Genomic DNA, 20,237 nt, shown 5'->3' on the forward strand with positions numbered 1-20,237 from the left:
AATAAACTGTATAAATTAAACTAGTAAAATTATTTTTAACTTAACATTTGAGGATGTGACAGAATTGGTCCTTTACATGTTGCTAGTGATCTTGTCAATCTAGCACTACCTTCTGGAAAAACATTACTAAGATGTAGCAAGAGCAATAAAAATGTGGTAATCTACTCTAAGAAAACAATTTAACATATAAAGAATTCTCTGTGCATGCAGCTGTTATTATCACATTATTATAATATTAAGAAGTCGGGGAAATTCTATATGTACAACAATAGAAAACATTTAGATCAATAGCAGCATACTCAATGGAATATTATGCAGCTTTTTTAAAAAGACAATTTAGTAAAATGGAAAATGCTAATAATAGAAATATAAAATATACGATTATTCATTATGTTTTTAAAAAGCATTTTGAGAAAAATTTAAAGGAAATAAAATGATAACAGTGATTAGATATGAGATGGTATTATGTGTAATTGTGATTTGCTTTCTTTTCTAAATTTTCTGTAATATAGATATATTTTTACACTGAAACATATACATCTATACACATGCACAACAATAACAGAGTAAAATTCATGCGAACATGGAAGGTGGGAGCATCAAAGACAATAAGCATTACTCTTTCAAATATTTTGATAGATGTACTCAGAATTCCCAGTTTGTGATAACGCATCCTCTTTCTTTACCTGGTAACCAAAATCTCCCACTACCATGTTAAATTAAGAAAATGGATAATTTCCTAGAAACATACAACACTGAATCATGAAGAAACAGAAAATATGAACAGCTCAATAATGAGTAAGGTGAATGAATCAGTAATCAAAAACCTCCCATAAAAGTCCAGGACCAGATCATTTTACTAGTGAATTTTAGCTAACATTTAAAGAATTAATGCTAATCTTTTTCAAACTCTTCCAAAAAATTGAAGGAGGGAATACTTCCAAACTCATTTTACAAAGTCAGCATATCCTAATACCAAAGCCAGATAAAAACAGTACAAAAAGAGAAAACTACAGACCAATTTCCCTGGTGAATGTAGATGCAAAAATTCTCAACAAAATATTAGCAAACCAAACTCAATAGCACACTCAAGGGATCATACATCATGATCAAATTATGCAATGATGAGTCAACATACACAAATTAATAAATGTGAGACTGCACATGAACAGAATGAAAGATAAAAATCATCTGATCATCTCAATAGATGCAGAAAAAGCATCTGACAAAATACAATATCCTTTCACAATAAAACCCCTCAACAAATTGGGTATAGAAAGAATATACCTCAACATAATAAAGACCATATACGACAAACCCACAGATCACATCATACTTAACGGTGAAAGGTTGAAAGCTTTTTCTCCAAGATCAAGAACAAGACAAGGGTGTCCACTCTCATCACTCTTATTTAATGTAGTACTGAAAGTTCTAGCTAGATCAATCAGGCAAGATAAAGCAATAAAAGGCATCCAAATTGGAAAGGAAGAAGTAAATCTGTTTTTCTTTGCAGATGATACAATCTTATATACAGAAAATACTAAAGACTCAATGAAAACAACTGTTAGAACTAATCAATAAATACATATATATATTTCATATATATTTCAATGTCATATATACACACACATATATATATATACACACTCATACACACACATATACAGATGGTGCCAAAAAATGCATACATATTTTAAGAAAAGAAAAAAACTATTAAAATTGTAATATGTACCGATAACAAAAGATGAATACAAGTCACATTTGACTTCTGCAATGACAAGAGGTGCTCAAAGTGGTTACCATCAGCGTTCAGACACTTCTGATTATGGCGAACTACTGCTTGAGCAACACTGACCAAAGTGTCCACTTGTATACATTTTTTGGCACCCCCCCCCCCGTATATGAGTGTATGAGTGTGTGTGTGTGTAACACTGAAATATTATTCAGCCAGGAGAAAGAAGGAAATCCTGCTGTTTGTGACAACATGGATGAACCTTGAGAGCATTACACTAAATGAGGTAAGACAGAAAAAGAAATACTGCACATTACTTACATATGGAATCTAAAACACGCTAACTTATAGAAACAGAGTAGAATGGTGCTAGAGGTCAGGGGAACCAAGGAGATGTTGGTCAAATGGCACAAACTTGCAGTTAGAGGATGAGTAATGTACTCATTCGGGGATCTAATGTACAGCAAGCATGGTAATTATAGTTAGCAATACTGCACTATACACTTGAAAGCTGCTAAGAGACTAACTCTTAAATGTACTCACCACAAAAAAGAAATAACTATGTTATATGATAATTACTGAGGTGTTAGCTAACACTGCTTTGGTAATCATATTGCAATGTATAAGTGTATCAAGTCAACACATTTTACACCTTAATCTTACACAATGTTATGTATCAATTATATCTCAATAGCAAGGAAGGAAGAAAGGGAGAGAAGAAGGGAGGCAGAAAAGGTCTTCCTCTACGTGGTTTCAACCCCTGGCTTCTAAGGTGGATTTTATGATTCACTGTTTCTCTTTTTACACCCTGGTTTATGAGGAAGTCCTCTCTAATGTATCTTTACTGGATACTACTGGGTACTGACAACTTCATCCTTAACAGAACTGAAGGAACAGCCGCAGAAATAGCACCATGATCACACCTTTCCCTTCTCCACCCTAATTCATGTCTTTAGAAAATGCATCTGCCAGAAACTAAAACCTATTTCTATGTTTAATGGACCTGAAGCTGTGCTCTCTTCCTTTACACATGCCCCACAATTCCAGGTTCGGAGGAGGGCCTAAGAGTACACATATTAGCAATACAAGAGGATACTCCGCACGTTCACTTTCTAGGCCCTCTTAAATAAGTATGAGAATGGGAACTTCAAAACATCCCTCACTGAGGAACACCTGGCAACTAAACTTCTTAAGCTGGCAAAAGGCCCAGGGCTCTATGCCTGAAATCTCCTTCCCTCTGGGACCCCTATCAGACCCAGACAGTTGCAGCGCCAGGAGAAAAAAGGCCCAAAGCAGCACCAAAGCAGATTCCATCTGTTAGTTCTGCTGTGCCTGCTGTCATTAAGGTAGAGCTGTGCAAAGGGAGCGCGTTCATCCTCAGGCACGACCCTTTGCTCCTGCTTAAGAATAAAGGTACATTTTGAAATCCCAAACTTTGTAACTTATACTATGTTATACTTTATAATATTATACTATCTCAGATCATAGTTTGCTCAGGTCCAGAGATACCACATGACTTCCCAAAGCACTGAACTGTGGTTCTGAAGACAACTTCACCACCTCCTAAGAATTCAGAATCCCAGAGTGTGGCATGCTAGAGCTAGAAGAGATCTCACAGGTCATTTGATTCAACAGCTTCGTTTTATATGTCAGTAAAGTCAGCAAAAGGATGACAATCGTAGTGACAGAAGCAATGGAAATACTCTCTACTTTTGAATAATCTCTCTTGAGTGTATGGTATTTTTCAGATACGCCTTCATTTCTCTCAAGATTGTGCTTTCTTCACTCTCCTCTTCACAGGACTGAACTTTAAATTCCTAATATAAAAAGAACTTTACTCGAAATGTAATTTCTCTATCCCTGCTTGGCTATTGGTTATTATTACTCATTTCTTATCCTTCTTAAGTTATATTAATCAAGCCAGTTGTAAACGCAGTACATTTCTTTATCATTCAGCAACAATACAGGCAATACAGAAAAGCACAGTAAAAGTTAGTTTACATTTCGTGTGCACGTCACAGTGAACTGAATTGTGTTTGGCAATGGATTGCCAAAGAACAGAAACGATTAAACTTACAAAATAAAACCCCAGCCTGGGAAATACAAACCAGTAAAAAGAAATCTCAAACAGCACATATTAAATAAATATATTTTACAAATCAAGATTTTAGATGACTATACCAACCTTAATTTTTTTCCTAAGAGGAGGGAAAAAAGAATTATCTTACAGAACCCCTGTTTTCCTACTGTGATCTAAATATAAATTCTCTTTAAGCCAATAAAATTAGAGTAAAGAGTTTTATACTTCCTAGAAAACTTGTTTGATCTGTGGATTTAATCCTATATGATAAAAATGTTCCAAGTATGAAATATAGAGTATAAATCCTTAGCTGTATCTCAAATGCTCTGGCATGCAGATGTTTTTTTTCCCCCCATATTTTAATGAAAACCAGATTTATTTATAAGATGCTTTAATTTCATTCTCGAATGGAATGGAACAAGAGTATCATATGTTCTGAATTAGGATCTTACTCACATCCCATATCAATTTTGTAACTCAAATGCAAGACAACTTAATTGTGTCAATCATATTCCCCTGACAAGATCATTAAATGTTAACAGAGAGCTTCCAACTTTTAACAGCCATAGATTTTTAAAATATAAGTTATTCTATGAAAAATATAGATGTCACATAAAAGTTCGGTATTAAATATTATAGCTTCTGACTTCTAATAGCAATTTTTGAGATTAGAATATTATGAACATAAAGTTTCTTTTTGATAAAATCTTTGTAAAGGTTTATATTTCACAAAGGTACATCAAATCTCACAGATAACCCAGAAAATAAGCACAACTAAAAGATTTTAACTGCAAGTCACTGTAAATCAAATCTTAAAATAACAGTATATCAATATCATATTGATCTCATAGAAGAAATATTGCTATGTAACTATTTAGAAATAAACTTCCCTACATAGTTAAGTAAATTACCGTAACATTTGTTTCTTAATTATTTTACAACATGAAGCTTTAAAACCTAATGATTTATCTGCATTCTAACCATATCGTCACTTAAATACATAATGGTTTTTAAAACTTTTAAATCCAATATAAGCAAATACATATATTACGTTTTAAACAAAATGAGGCTGTTAAAAATATATGCAATATTAAATTAAACGTCATAAGAGATGATGCAAACTGGCCACAATATTTTGAAGTATATAGTTTTAAAAATCCATGCGTGATATGTAAAAATAACATTTTTAAATCAATTTTTTTACTGATATCAATGAGATGGGACTTAGTTTTTATTTTATTTAAACAAACAAGAAAAAAAAGTGAATGGCAATTGATTTAAGATGAAGCAATGGTAAAAGAATGACTTTTAGAGAAAGTAGACCCAAGTTTTAATAGCAGTTTTATCACATACTACCTTAATTATTTGTAAAATTTTATATGTATTTTTATCCCTCCTATTTCACAAACACACATAACAATAAAGAAATGTCAATAGAAGTCACCAAATTCAGGCCCAAGAAAAAGGAAAACACATACATGTGACAACTATTAGGATTAACATAGTTTATGCAATACATTAAAATTTGACTCTGACCTTCCTGACAAGCAGAGCAAATAAGAAAAAAACACCTTTATAGTTATTATTATTGGAATTTTTTTATTGAGCTATAATTGACATACATTATGGAATTTTTTAATTCTCCATATTTACACTATGCTATCAGCTTACAAAAGCATGTATAATATAAAAGTACGTATAATATTTTATTTGATCATCACAACAACTTTGTTAAGAAGGCAATATTGGTATCCCTGTTACACCAAATAAAGAAACCTAAGGTTTAAAATTAAGTTATATGGCTAAAAGAAGTTAAATTAATTTCCTGAAGTTATTGAATATGAAATAGATAGGACACACTCCTCCTTACTCTTAGTCTAACATGTTTACTCTACTGCATATTGCCTTGAGTTACTAGCCCTAAAGTATGAAAGAAATTTATCACATAGAATTCTTTGAGTAATAGACGTTGTCTTCAGTATTTTTAGCACAAGTGCAAAAGTGAATTTCACATAGCTATTTCTTATAGGAGCTGTTTATCAAACTAAGAGCATAAAAATGAAAAGTAACTGTATAAAGTTGTAGATACTGGTAGCACCAAATGTGACAGTGTGGAAACCTTGTGAACTATAAAGTACTATATTAAGGCACAATATCTTCTGATAATGAAAAATCATTAAGAACTACCTGCCTTTTTTCACATTTTCTCGATGGTTCCTATTCAGATCTAAAGTATACCATACTATCCTTATAAATATGTATTTGCAGTTTTCTAAGTAGAATGATTTCATGGAAGCCAAGTTGTAAAAGCTTGGCTTCCATGAAATCATTCTACTTAGAAAACTGCAAATACATATTTTGAAAATTTGCCTTTCAATCCAGGACAAGTTCAAATATTAGAGCAAAACAGCCAAATATTTATTTATTTTTAAATAAAATTTATTGTGGTGACAATTGTTAGTCAAGTTACATAGATTTCAGGTGTACAATTCTGTAATACATCATCTATATATCACATTGTGTGTTCACCACCCAGAGTCAGTTCTCCTTCCATCACCATATACGTATTTGATCCTGTTTACCCTCATCTACCATCCCTCTCCCCGCTTTCCCTCTGGTAACCACTAAAGTATCGTCTGTGTCTATGTGTTTTTGTTTCTTTGTTTGTCTTGTCTTTATTGCTTTCAGTTTTATATCCCACATATCAGTGAAATCACATGGTTCTCGACTTTTTCTGTGCGACTCATTTCACTTAGCATGATAATCTCAATGGAATACTACTCTGCCATAAGAAAAGTTGAAATAGTGCCATTTGCGACAAAATGAATGGATCTTGCTTGAGATTACAGCTAAATATTTAAATGTAAAAGTCTGACAGGTTTTTTTTGTTGTAGTTTAGAAATTATGTGTAATAACTTAATGACAAAAGAATTTGTCCTGTCTTTTCAAGTTTATTTTTCTTAAAATTTCTTGTTCTATGTAGTGAAAAGTATAATTAGTTTTTCCCCTAAAAAGAGATGAGTCAATAGTCTTTACAACCCAGTGTTTTTAAAATGAGAAAGCAGGTACAATGTGGTTTAGTATTATTTACAATTTTGTTAAAAAACAGGAAACAAAACAATTGAGACCCTGAATAATAGGAATCTCACACAAGTATTGTTATAATTTTATCAGTGTGATTTACCTTTATCACTATGGTTGGCTGAGAAGTGACAGCAGTATTATCCACTTTCTCCTTTGTTTAAGACCTTTACTATCAGTACTTTAAGCCTTCTTCCACCCTCCATCCCCCACCCCAAACTTTCATCTCCCCCCTAATTTCTCCTTTACTCTTCTCCAAGATCTAGCTAATATCTGTGCCCTATCAATTAATAATGAATTAATAAATAAATGCACATGATGTGAAATATTTTTCTTACCCAGTATAGTCTCCAGACAAAAATTCTGAAATAGCAGTAGGAAGCTCTTTTTTAATAATTAAAAGATAAGATGACATAGCTGCAAAAAGAAAAAGAAAAAAAGAGTCCCTGTTAGAATTCTATGATTTTTAAGCATTTAAAGAATAATGTATCCAGAAACACAGATATCCATTAGGGGCTATGACAACATGTGGAAGATTAATTCATATTGCACTATCGAAGATATATATACTAAGACTGGAGATAAATAACTCTGTAGAGAAGAATAATTGTAAGCTTATTAAGTATCCTTTGTTTACACTTTAAGTCCAAGGCATTGGTAAGAGAATGGGTCTTAATTATAGGCCATTTATAAATGAAATTTGTTTGAAGTTTTGCAAAAAATCTTTTATGATATCACCCCTGTCCAAGGCATCAGAGATTAGTTTAGCAACAATTGATAACGAAACAGGAGTTTAATAAATATAGCTAATAACTTTCGTTATTTGTTCTTTCTTATTAGAGACCTCCCCCAAGAAGTCTCACTCCCTCTCACTCCCATTCGCTGTTCCCACCTGACCCAACAGACAAGCACATTATGGACATATTATGATAAAACAAAAACAAAATTCATAATAAATTACATTTTAAATTCTCTTCTAAAATAGATTACAAAAGAGTCAATGGAAACCATTAAGCATATTAAAGGGATCAAACTTACAACTTTTATTTCATTTTATTAACAAAACTCATCTGTACTATGTAACCAAAATCTGAAGCTAGCACTATTTCTCACATTTAATCTGACAGGATCCAAGAAATAACTAGCTTTTACAGCATTTTAATAATGATCCTATTTCTGATGTAGCTATAAAAAAAAATCCAAAAACAAATCCTATAAACCTTCCATTACGTACTAGGAAATGTTTTAATACGGTTACAGAATACAGAACTCATTTATATGTAAATACTTGAGTTTAAGCTTAAATGCTTAAGTATATAGAAACCCAGATGATTTGGAGTCAGAACTTCAGTTTAACAGAGTAATAATCTCTCTTTCCCCCCAGAGGTTAAGTATATATTGAAAAAGAGCCAACAAGAATATGTCCATGAAGAATAAACAGTATACTCTGTGTGCACGTTAATTTTATTACTTATACATATATTTCAGGAAACACTTCACTTTCTCCTTGGACCTACAAAAACTAAGAACACAAATGAATGCCAAGTCTGAATGGCAAAAATCTGGGGGGAAATTGATTAAAAGGTTCAACTAGGTTAAGAAGAAGAATGTGTATTTCTCAATCAACATATTTAAGGGTAGCTTCTCTATAATTATCACAGTACCGTGTGACCACTTAACCCTGCATGAAAAAAAAGGATATACACTAGTTGGTGTGTAAATTTATATGACGAGAGACAATACTTACTACACACACAAACATACACTCTCAATTTTTTAGAAAAACAATAATGCACCTCTGACAAAGTAAAATTCAGTACAGTTAAATAAATAATCACTTCTTTGTAATGAAAATGTGTACATATACAAACTTTCCAGTTTATGACTATTTGTTTCCTCAGAACTACAGCTGTGGAAGTATAGTTCTTTCCGCAGCAGAAGTACAGTATGTTTCTTCAAACTCTCTTTCACTCATGGGGTATTAACGATTGTATGTGAAAAGGTGTTCCATACTGTTTATATTCTCATAAGAAAAAATGCTATCAATTTGGCACAGAACAGAAGGAAGGTTTCATTTCCTCCCCTCAAGAATGTGGAGTCTCTATTTATTCCAAAGAATCATACACATACGGTATGATGATGAAAATCATGAACTGAATTTTCTAAAAATGGCTTAGAGCTACTTAAATATATCTTGCAGGGCAGCGGGTGGGGGGGGGGGAAGACAAAAACAAGGAATGCAGACTTCCTACACAATGTAATTTATTATCTGCCCATCCGTCTTTCTTGCTTGGATTAATCCAACACCACATGCATTTCTAAAGTTTCAGACATTCATCTCTTTCAGTAATTTTCTATTATTTCTTTTAGATCTTTAGCTGTAAAAAGCTTCAATGAATATGAGATCATATTTCTCTTTAATATACAATCTGTCATTCTTCCCAGAATTTCTATTAGCCCCTGGCTAATCATTTGATCACTTTTATCCTCTGTTGCAGCCTTAACTCTTTGGATTTCAAATGGGTGTCCTATTTCATTAGATTCCAGTCTGAAGAACCATGTATATTTCAAGAAATATGAACTCACCAAACATATGTTTCTCTCTCAAAAAGAGATCTCAGCATACAAGATATAAATATAATAAAACATTCAAAATACTGCTTCTTTCTTAGAGAATGTTGGTGCTTATTTTAAAAGTTACAAAACCACAGAGCTGATGATGGGAGAAAAAAACCCACTGATGAAGCAAGTAAAACTAAGAAAGACACTCTCCTTTTCACTGACTAAATTATTGTTTTCTTAACCACAAGTAAACTTTCATGCAAGGACTAGCACCTTAACATGTTATATATAATACAGAGAGGAAACAAAAATATACATTAAGTTAGGAAATACATCTTAATTAGAATCACATGGAAAGAACAATCAGCTCCATAAAATAAACTGGAAAAGTTTTAAAGATACAATATCAATAAGAAAGCTCATATATCCATTGTTTTTAACCAAAAGTTTCACCAGATCAAATAGCTGCCTGTCACACCTTTTCTCTCATGTCTTCTATTAATGGCATAAGGAAGTGTTTAAAGACATCTTAGAGACAGATCATAAGCAAGAATTTGTAAATGACTTTTGCTGACATCAATACATACCATAGACTCCTAATACAAGACACACCATGCTGTACTCTAAATTAATAGCTGTAACAGGGTCATCCATAAGAGCTATGGTTATAGTTAAGTGGTTCTGGCCTACATACCACCAAAGAATTAGTGCTAGAAGACATACCTTGATGACAGGTATTCAACCATTACAAATCATTTAGTTTCACCACATTAACTAAATAAGTATTCTTTTCTCCTTCATTTTAAACATAACTAATAGAACGCATTTAATGGAAACTGCCCTGGGAAGGAAATATAAAAATCTGTCAACCTAATCAAAACACAGAAGTTGAAAGTATTCTTTAAAAAACATGTGGAGAAGCGACTCATATTAAGAAATGACTAAAATAGGGTAAAATTTGATTAGGCAATAGCAAGTAGTAAGGTATTAATACTGGTTGATCTAATCATAAAGAGAAACACATGAGTTGGAAGTATGGAGGCTGAGGGGAGAAATGTCAGAAACGGAGAAAGGGGGAAGGGCTCTGTGGGAGAAGAATGAGAACAGCAAGCATTTTGGGGGTTTTGGATGCCGGATTATATGCTTGACAGTATTCTAAGTGATTTGCAAGTTATTTCCTCATTTGAGCTCCACCACAAGCCTGTGAGGTAGATATTATTTATTGCACAGATAAAGAAAGGGAGGCACAAAAGAGTGACTTGCCCAAGCTAGTGATGGTAGAAACAGCCAGTCTGGTTTGAGAAATTCACACTATTAACTCTTATGCTGTGGGAAAACGCAGGAGCAAAGTGAAGACGAAATCTACCACAGTGAAGAAGAATAAGGAAAGTCTATCAAAGGACCACTCCCCAGGATTATTCTTTTTCCATCAGCATTGAAACAACAAATTGCTTCTGAATGCTGAGTTTAACCATTGGGTTCAAAGAAAATAAAGAATGTCTACAACACGGAATATAAGTTAGAAGCTTTAAAAACACTTAGAATGTTCATTTCACTTTGAAATGTATTTTCCATATAATTCATTTCATTTTTATGAGCTGGTTTGGTGATCAGTCCAAGATTCCTCAGACAAGCGAAGGAATTTCAGGATAATACTCTACTGATAGGACTCTACACCACGATTGTCCTGCATCAGCATCTGTTGTTGTAGTTCAGAAGAGAAAGTTTCCTATTCTCACATAATTAAGATATTAACACAACACTGAAATCTGAAAAAATTTTAAATGATAATCAATCCCTCTTCCCACAAACCCTATACTCTTCTTGGACTATTTTTCCCAGGATTCCTTAAAAAAAAAAAAAAAAAAAGACAGAGCCTCGATTGGAGTTTGGGCCTAAGAAATCATTAGTCTACAAAAGCAATTATCTTTTTTGTTAAACACTTAAAATACGCATGTGAAGATAAAATTATGTACAGCTATTTTTAAAGCAAAATTAGGTTTTCAGTACTTGGAGGATGTTCAGCAATTTCTTACAGGATTAGTCAGCCAGCCCTAAACAGGTGTACTTTGGGAGGAAATAATAAGTTTGCCTTTCCATCTAAGAGAGGTTCAATTTTACTTCAAACAGGTTTTTAGTCATGGATAGCAACGGGTTTATTTTATTCAACATGTCTTATTAACCTGATGTTTCTATTAAAAAACCAAATACCATTCAAAGTCTATCCCCACTCAAAATAGGACACAACAAAATCTCCCTCTTCTTAAAAAAGGACGTTTCTTAAAACCTTCAAAACAATGTCATTTCCCTAATTCTGAAAAATCCTGTAATTAAACTTCAATAAAAAATTACTAAGAAATGCATTATATTCTAAACCTTTTTAAAGTGACATATTACCAGAAAATTCTGTCAAAGGAAGTACTTGTGAAAAAGACTCCTTTCAAATTCCCTGTATCTCTCCTATTCTAAGGCAGTGCTTCCTAGAATTTCTGGACAATATTGTTCAGGCTCAAAACAGTTATAGTTTGACTTACCAGCAGATGGCGCTGTAACAGCACACCCAATCCCCGTTTCCCAGGAGACAATACAAACTACATAGTACCACTAAGACTTCACTATCCTACAAAACAACAAACAACAACAGCAAAAACCAAGGAATAAAGTAAAACCAAATAGTTTCTAATTTATCTAATATTAAATCATAAATTTGAAAAAAAACACTGAGAATTTGAAATTTTTATAGTTCTCAACTGAAAATGACCTTATTTATACCTCTGTTTATGAGATTCAGTAACTGTGCTGCTTGAGTACATAAAAGGGCTGCTGAGTTTCTCTTAAAACTTGGATTCCCAAACTGAGGTGTTAATCAAGGCTGCTAGAATAAGGTTTGTGGGATCTGTGCCAGACTGGAAAACCCTGGGCCATTCTAGCTGTTTCAGGAGGTTTCAGTAAGACTACCAAATGTTTAGGGTTCTCCTTTCACAATATGCAGCAGTTATTCGATCTTTAATCTCCTTTAAAGAACAGGGGCTTTAAAGAACTAAGGAAAGAATATGCTGTCCGTAGTGGCCCTTCACATTTTATAAGAGCAAAAGAAGAACTTAACATACTCCTAGGAGTCACTCCCCTTTACACATTTTGAGTTGGGCAAGATAAGAAACCAGAAATAACATTAATTAACTTCACTTTCATCAGATATTTCTAAGTGTTAACAGGACGTTCTCTAGCTTGACTAAAGATGATTTGGGGCTTACTATTTGATTTCTAGGGACATTTTAGTGTACTGGGTGGTCTAGCTCAGGAGTTCAAATGAATTGAAACCACATAACTACTTACCTTGGTTTTTAAGAAAAGAATCTCATAATGCAATGCAGAGGAAACTATGCGTAAACTACCTATACTTATTTGCTATTACAGTTCTTAATCCTTTTACTAGTACTATACTGAATTCAAACTCCAAGCCAGAGTTCTCTTGTTTTTAACAGCATTAAATATTAAAACTCCCAGATGCCTCTTTTCTGACTTTGTGTCCCAGAAGCAATGACTCTCAGCAAATGCCACTCCCGCGACTGAGGAAATGGGCAGCAGCTGGGGGCTATCTCTGGCTCTGGCCTATTTCAGGCCCCCTAATTCATTAGTGTTGGGAATTGCTTTTAAGTAGTATTTTACTATATGGCTCTCCGTTTTCCAAAGGCAGAGGTTCCCATAACCTTAGAATAACAGCGCTAAATTTAGTGAGTCACATTTTTTTCTGTCATAAAGTTTAGAGATTATTCAAAGACAGTAGATTTTTCCGATCAATTTGTTAGACCACATTAGTGCCCTGTGATTACTACTTGTGCCTGATTGATCTTGGGGAAAAGGATTTTCTGTGCAGTTCTGACAGTAGATGCTTTCCCAAAGAAACTGTATGTTCACTTAGATATTCTGGGGTCTTGTCTTCCCAGTGAATCAACAATTTTACCCTCCTACAGGAGTACCAAACCGGGTTGCTGGCTTTTCCTTCTCTCACTCCTTCTCTTAGTCCTTCCTTTCTTTCTATAATAATTATCACTTACTAAATGCCTACTATGTGCTAGGTACTAAGGACATAAATGAATGAGCAAGTTATCATACTTAGATTTATGGACCACGGAGATGCAGGGAATAAACAGGGGCTTCACTGAAAGATCCATGTAACAAACACTGATCAAGAGCAATTCATAAGCATTTTGCTTTTGAAGGTTTCTCTGTTCCATTTTTCTCATAGATGCATGAGGGGCATAGAATCCCAAGAAAACTGAGAAATGTTCAAATGTTACAAAGAATAAAAGAGTAGAAAGCATTAATCTGTCACATGACTACCTAACCTGAAAACAGATTTCAAAATATTTTCTATTTTACCAAAGATCCTATTTTCCCCAATACTTTCAACTTTTTAAATTTTATATAATTCTAAACTACAAATCATACTATAGGCTTTCAAGTTTCTTCCTATCATTTACATAATATATAAAATTGTCTCTTTGAGGCACAATCTTAGGCTTTTAAGTAGAACTTTTGAAACTGTCTCATTCATTCAACAAATAATATTTATTGAGCTCTTCCACCAGAAACTAGACCAAATTATAAAAACACATAGTTCCTGTTCTCAAGTAGTTTTTAAAATCCTCAACATCTAATCTTTTCACAGCTTTTCAAACATTTACAATAGTTGTAAAGAACAAAGGCTTTAGAAATAGACAGAAGGAGGTTTGAGTCCTGAGCTTTATTAGGGGGAAAAGGGAAGCAAATTAGTCCCTCTTCTGTGAAACGAGGATACTGTCATCTGCCTTGAAGAGGTGTGAGTATAACCGAAGTGTCTAGTGGAACACTTGACCTAAATAGAATTTATTATATTATTTTTCAGTCCTCAACAATCATTGCAAAAACTCAGACCATTTATACTGATAAGGAACATCCTATCTTTCAAAAACTGCTGTCTGAACTATATTATATGCAGATAGGCAAGCAAGAAGTATAAAAATTCAATCTGGTGCTGTACACTTTATAGCATCTTATAAATATCCAGTGTATTTCCAATTAACAAAGAAAAAGTCAAAATCCACTTTGAAGAAATAACATTAAATAAGTAATATGCACAACACATTACAGATTCTCCCAAATAAGTGTTTCTTCTCAAGCATACATAGTGTAGTAACTGTTTAGGCCTTCCAAAGATCCAACTTAAACATCAATCAAGAAACTACTAATGGCTGGAGTTGCTAGTCATTAACCTCAGAGGCCCAGCGGCTGCCCTCAAGGGTGGTTCCAAGAACTAAGACTCCCCTTTTCTGACAAGGAACTATGAAAGCTTTTAGAGCAATAGATGCTGATTTGTTAAAAATACCTAAGAAAAGACTAAATCATCTTTTAAACCAAGTGTAACCCTCCCACTGAACTTTCTTGTAATAAAATATTTTAATGCTCTGAAAGAATTAACATGCTTCCCAAAGTACCAAATTAGAATTTGAATTTTCGGGTAAGGAGGAGCCTTAAGCTCCCTGCTTCCCATTCTACCCACAGCAATTTAACAAAGAGGTAACTGAAGCCAAGAGAGTGAGAGGGATTTCCCCAAGACACATGGCTACCGAACAGCAGAGACTGGAATAGACAGAATTCAAGGTATCTGTTTTCCAACTCAGTGTTCTGCTCACAAGAGCAAGCTTCTATCTATTATAATAAAGGAATGATTTATGCACATCTGGCTAAGACAAAAGAAAAAAAATCTCTGAAATATGTTTCAGTTATTACTTACTGGGCTGTTAACAAGTAAAATTTATCCAAGGTAAAGAAAATCATGAAGACATTATTCTGAAAACTAAACAAGCATTAGCAGCTTTTCTGAATTTGAGGGACATTAAAAATGCTGTGACTAAGTCACTTTAAAAAAAGGTTCTAAAACAAAGCAAGCAAGCGAATCAACAAACTTATAAATAAATTTAACAAACTTATAGTTAGGGGAATTTATCCACCACCAAATGCCGGAATCTTTTCTAAAACATTCTGAAAATTGACCAACAAGCTCTGTTTGAACGTTTTCAGGGATAAGGAACATTTTCAAAGGAGTGTAGGTCATCCCCAATATCACACAGCATAGTTACAAAGGTATTCCAAATGAACCCCAACTAGCTTCACTGTAGACTTCTACCCATTAGAACTAGTTCTACTCTCTGGAACAATACTGAATCAGTCTAGTATCTTTTTTGTATTTCATGTTCAGCTTTGCAAATATTTAAAGCTAGTGACCAGTCTCGCAGTCCCCTTTTTCCTTCTTGATAAATATATCTAGAATACTTAAAAGTACTTGGAAATAACTCATACGAATCATATTCAGCTCCATTCAGTTCAACAAAGGTTTAGTAAGTCCCAGGTATTCTGCTACGTTCTGGAAATACAAAGAGAAATAAGACATAATCCTTGCCCTGCAGGAGCTTACAATATAGTGGGGGAGAAAAGCATATACAGAGATAACTTTAATCGAGTAACAGCAAGTGCTAAAACAGATCCATGTTCAATAATAGTCACATATAAGAGTAGAGAACAAGGAAGGGATCAGGGTGAAGGAAATAGAGAATACAGCAGGCACTGTGGCATAGGCACAAATTTGGATCTAAATTCCTGGACTGAAAACTCTACATAAAATGCTACACAACAGCTCAACCTAATCTAAACACAATGTTTAGTAATGTTCTTAGTGATCATAGGGAGAAGATAATGAAGGGTTGAAAACTCAAAATATACATTCCTATTAGAGACAAGTGCACAGTTAAGCAATTTGCTAAAATAATTTATACCAAAGGAGATCTTAAAATCAATGGCATTATATAGATTCATAAAGGAAGAGACTAGTGTTACTGATTTCTAGTCTGAAGGGTGAAGTAGTGTGTGTTAGAAGGACATTATTTGGTATGGCGTCCAGGAAAGCATTCTTCTCATTCAATAATAACTTTTCCTCATGTAAATTCAAAGAATTGAAACATGAATGTCGAGTGTTTCCAAAACAATGGCAACTACAATTTACTGTTGGAATGTTAATTTTTTTCTTTGACCAAGAAAGCCATTAAAGAAGGAATTTGGTTGAATACTACTTAAAGTGAAATAGCTCAGGTTTCTTGAGTATCAGAGTTGAACCTTATTAAATTTGTCATCTTTAAATTATTTTGAACTGTTACATGTCAGAAGATTAAAATTTCCTCTGACCATAGAATCTTCTGTAAGATTCAAAATGCGTGCCAACCTTTTCTGTATTTTCCTTTAAACTAACAGCATTTATTCAGCATTCCAGTCAATGGTAAAAGCATGTTTAACATGACATAACTTCTTTACAACACATACAAACGTAATTCCCCTTTTTGGATTTAAATGCTTAGTACATTTAGTCAATAACTGTCTACAATTAACAGTAATTTTTGCTTCAACAATGGTTCTTGATATTGAGGATCATTTTCTAAAGGGAACAAGATAACAGATAAATGTGAGAATGTTTATTTGTCTCAAAGCTTATTTTTTAAACCACTTGATCATACTGACTTTGTTGCAAGAGGACATTGCTTGTCCATACCTGATTGTTCACAGCTCAGGGAACACCATTTGCGTTAAAGCAGTATCCACCAATGGAGAAGATAATGAAGGGTTGAAAAATCAAAATATATATTCATATTAGAGATAAGTACACAGTTAAGGGGGTAATTAGGACAAAAGCAGAGGGGAAATATATTAGAATCACCTGGAGAGTTTTTCCAAACAGCATCTCACCACTATCACAACTATAGAAAACCAATGCTTTAGAGGTGCACTGCAGACCGAATAACAAGATTGAAATCAAGGGTTTACCTGGAACTGATTTAGAAGCTATTGTCCAAACGGCCTGCTGAAAAGGGTCTACAAAAAGGAGTAATGAAGACAACACACAGAATTTCTGAAGATCCCTATGTCTACAGAGATTCCGGTTCCCAGCTAGACCTGTAGTAAGGCAAGAAATCAACGGAGGAAATCATTTCCATCGCATCTATGCATAAGCAGTGCACTTTTAATTGCTTACCTCCAATATTCTGAATTATTATAGTTGCTGCCACCACCACCTACAAAAGACCAAATGTATTCAGAAGATGAAAGGGAAAATAATATAAAAGGATCAGTATTTTATTAAAATCCAATAACTACTACTAAAAAACAGATGCAGAAGTCGAGAAGAGGGGAGCTGGAAAGAATCAATTTTGCCAACCATTTGTAATACATAAAACTAATAATCATCACATAAAAAGCCTTTCTTTAACAGTTTCAGGCTTACTACAAAGAATACTTTTGGGGGCAGCCAGATGGCTCAGTTGGTTGGAGCGTGAGCTCTGAACAGCAGGGTTGCTGGTTCGATTCCCACATGGGCCCGTGAGCTGCGCCCTCCCAACTAGATTGAAGACAATGAGCTGCTGCTGAACCTCCAGAGGGGTGGCCAGATGGCTCAGTTTGTTAGATTGCAAGCTCTTAACAAGGTTGCCGGTTCAATTCCCGCATGGGATGGTGGGCTGCGCCTCCTGCAACTAAAGATTGAGGTTGGAGACTGGACCTGGAACTGGGCTGCGCCCTCCACAACTAGATTGAAGGACAACTACTTGGAGCTGATGGGCCCTGGAAAAGCACAATGTCCCCCAATATTCCCCAATAAAATTTATTTTTTTTTAAAAAAAAGAATACTTTTGAAAGTTTTCTTGGCAGTCATTTTTAAAGTTAAAAGTGTTAAAAATCTAGTAATCAGTGATTATCAAAGTACCAAAATTGAAGTTGAATCTATCTGAGACCATCATTCTATCTTTCTACAGTTTAGCTTCCTTTTATTCACCTAATTTCATTCTCTTTTATATACTTGTCTCTTTTAACTGGAAACAGAAGAAAAATATCCCTCTCTGGATTTGGGGCAATATGAGGAGAAAAAAAAAGAATTACCTTTCCAGGTAACCCAAATGCAAAGAGTCCAAGATCTTCATAAGATGTCACAGCTGTTAAAAGAAATTATAATTTTCACTTTCACAAAAAAGTATTCGTGTGCCAAGTCTTAAAGGGAAGAAAGCTATTCCACTACTACCTTATAGTCATTAGGTGATCAAACTCAATTTAAAGCAGAAGTAATCACTTTTTGGGAAACTTTGAAGACTTATGGTCTGTAAGGATAGAGTCCTCTTAGAATAAATAGAGCTTAGCAAATCCCAAGTTTGTCTAATAACAATCCAGGCTGCATTAATTCTAATGGAATAATTACTCAAGGACAACCCCCCTTCTTCGCACTGAACAGTACTTGCATACTATACTGTCCAAATGCAAGCTTCTGTTGGTCACAGTTTAAAAAAACTGTGTATATAAATAAGGTTAGATAAAGTATGAAAGTTGTATCACACTTTTGGAGACATTGACTTTTCCAGTTACTTAGGATGATGATAATGTATTCATGATAGAAGAAATACCCTCATTACCCCATAATTAGTAGGGCACGCATTGTCTTTTCTCATCATAAAAGAGTATAAAATTACATTTTCATTTCATGTTCAAAAACTGTGGTCACAGAAAAGATGAAAGTAAAATGGCTGATAAAAGAACTAAATTTGTCCTCAGTCCATATAGCTTCATGTTCTAACTAATGACACCACTGGTAAAAACAAGAGACATAAAAACATGTGCATAATCCTATAGTTTGAAAAATGCTTACCCTTATACTTCTTACACTAAAAAACAGCACACTAGCAGCTACTAAGGCTTGGTATAGCAACACATATCTGCTGCTGAGCCAAAGACATGGCTCATCATTTCTCAAAGCAAGTTTTAATATATCCAGACTCAAGATATACACAAGTTTTCCTTAAATGTCCACTAAATTAACAAAAAACTCCTCTAGACTTTCATAAACAAAGACTTCCAAGTATATAAAAACAAGCATTTTTAAAACTGCATATGGTCTTTACAAGTTATAACTACAAAGAAAGAAAAGAGTGAAATGCTGACAAATAAGTTTTAATAATTCAGAATAGAGATATTAACCTTTTTTTTTGCCAAGTATACATTTAAAATTTTAACTTTACTATCAGAATTAATCAAAGAATTTAGTAACTTTTTGGATCATACCATTTTTAAAAATGTATTTACGTACTATTAAATACAATGGACAATTTACTTTCAAATTTGAGATATATCATTTGTTTTTAAGTAGGAACCTTTATGCTTTAACAAGGAAAGACTTCAATAATAACTTTACAGGGGTAGATTTTTTAGATACACAGTTGACCCTTGAACAATGTGGGGGTTACGGGTGTCGATCCCAGAGCAGTCAAAAATCTGTGTATGACTTTTGATTCCCTTCAAATTTGACTACTAATAGCCTACTGTTGGCCAGAAGCTTTACTGATAACATAAAGTCAATGAACACATATTTTGTATATGCATTATATACTGTGTTCTTACAATAAAGTAAGCTAGAGAAAATAAAATATTATTAAGAAAATCATAAGGAAGAATACATTTACAGTACTGTACTATATTGATGGATACTGTAAGTCATGTCATCTGTTCACAAGACGAATCATCTGTCAGTACCTACATCAATATTGTTTTAGTGATATGAAAATTTATAGATGTTACCAGAGGGTGAGGGGGGTGGGGAGTGGGAGATGTGGGTAAGGGGGATCAAATATATGGTGATGGAAGGAGAACTGACTCCGGGTGGTGAACACACAATGGGATTTATAGATGATGTAATACAGAATTGTACACCTGAAA

The 20,237-nt window shown here is 33.8% G+C and overlaps 1 protein-coding gene across 3 annotated transcripts in view; it reads right to left on the bottom strand.

Moving 5' to 3' along the window:
- SLC38A6 (solute carrier family 38 member 6) overlaps positions 1-20,237 on the bottom strand; it is a 47,179-nt gene that overhangs the window by 15,676 nt on the left and 11,266 nt on the right. For all 3 annotated transcript variants that reach the window (XM_033109119.1, XM_033109120.1, XM_033109118.1), the window contains 3 exons: positions 18,417-18,469; positions 17,518-17,557; positions 7,232-7,310 (listed from right to left, as the gene is read on the bottom strand). In XM_033109119.1, the coding sequence (XP_032965010.1) occupies positions 7,232-7,310; positions 17,518-17,557; positions 18,417-18,469 (172 nt within the window). The remainder of the gene's footprint in view (positions 1-7,231; positions 7,311-17,517; positions 17,558-18,416; positions 18,470-20,237) is intronic.

This window comes from Rhinolophus ferrumequinum, chromosome 6 (genome assembly GCF_004115265.2).
Source record: "Rhinolophus ferrumequinum isolate MPI-CBG mRhiFer1 chromosome 6, mRhiFer1_v1.p, whole genome shotgun sequence".
NCBI lineage: Eukaryota > Metazoa > Chordata > Mammalia > Chiroptera > Rhinolophidae > Rhinolophus > Rhinolophus ferrumequinum.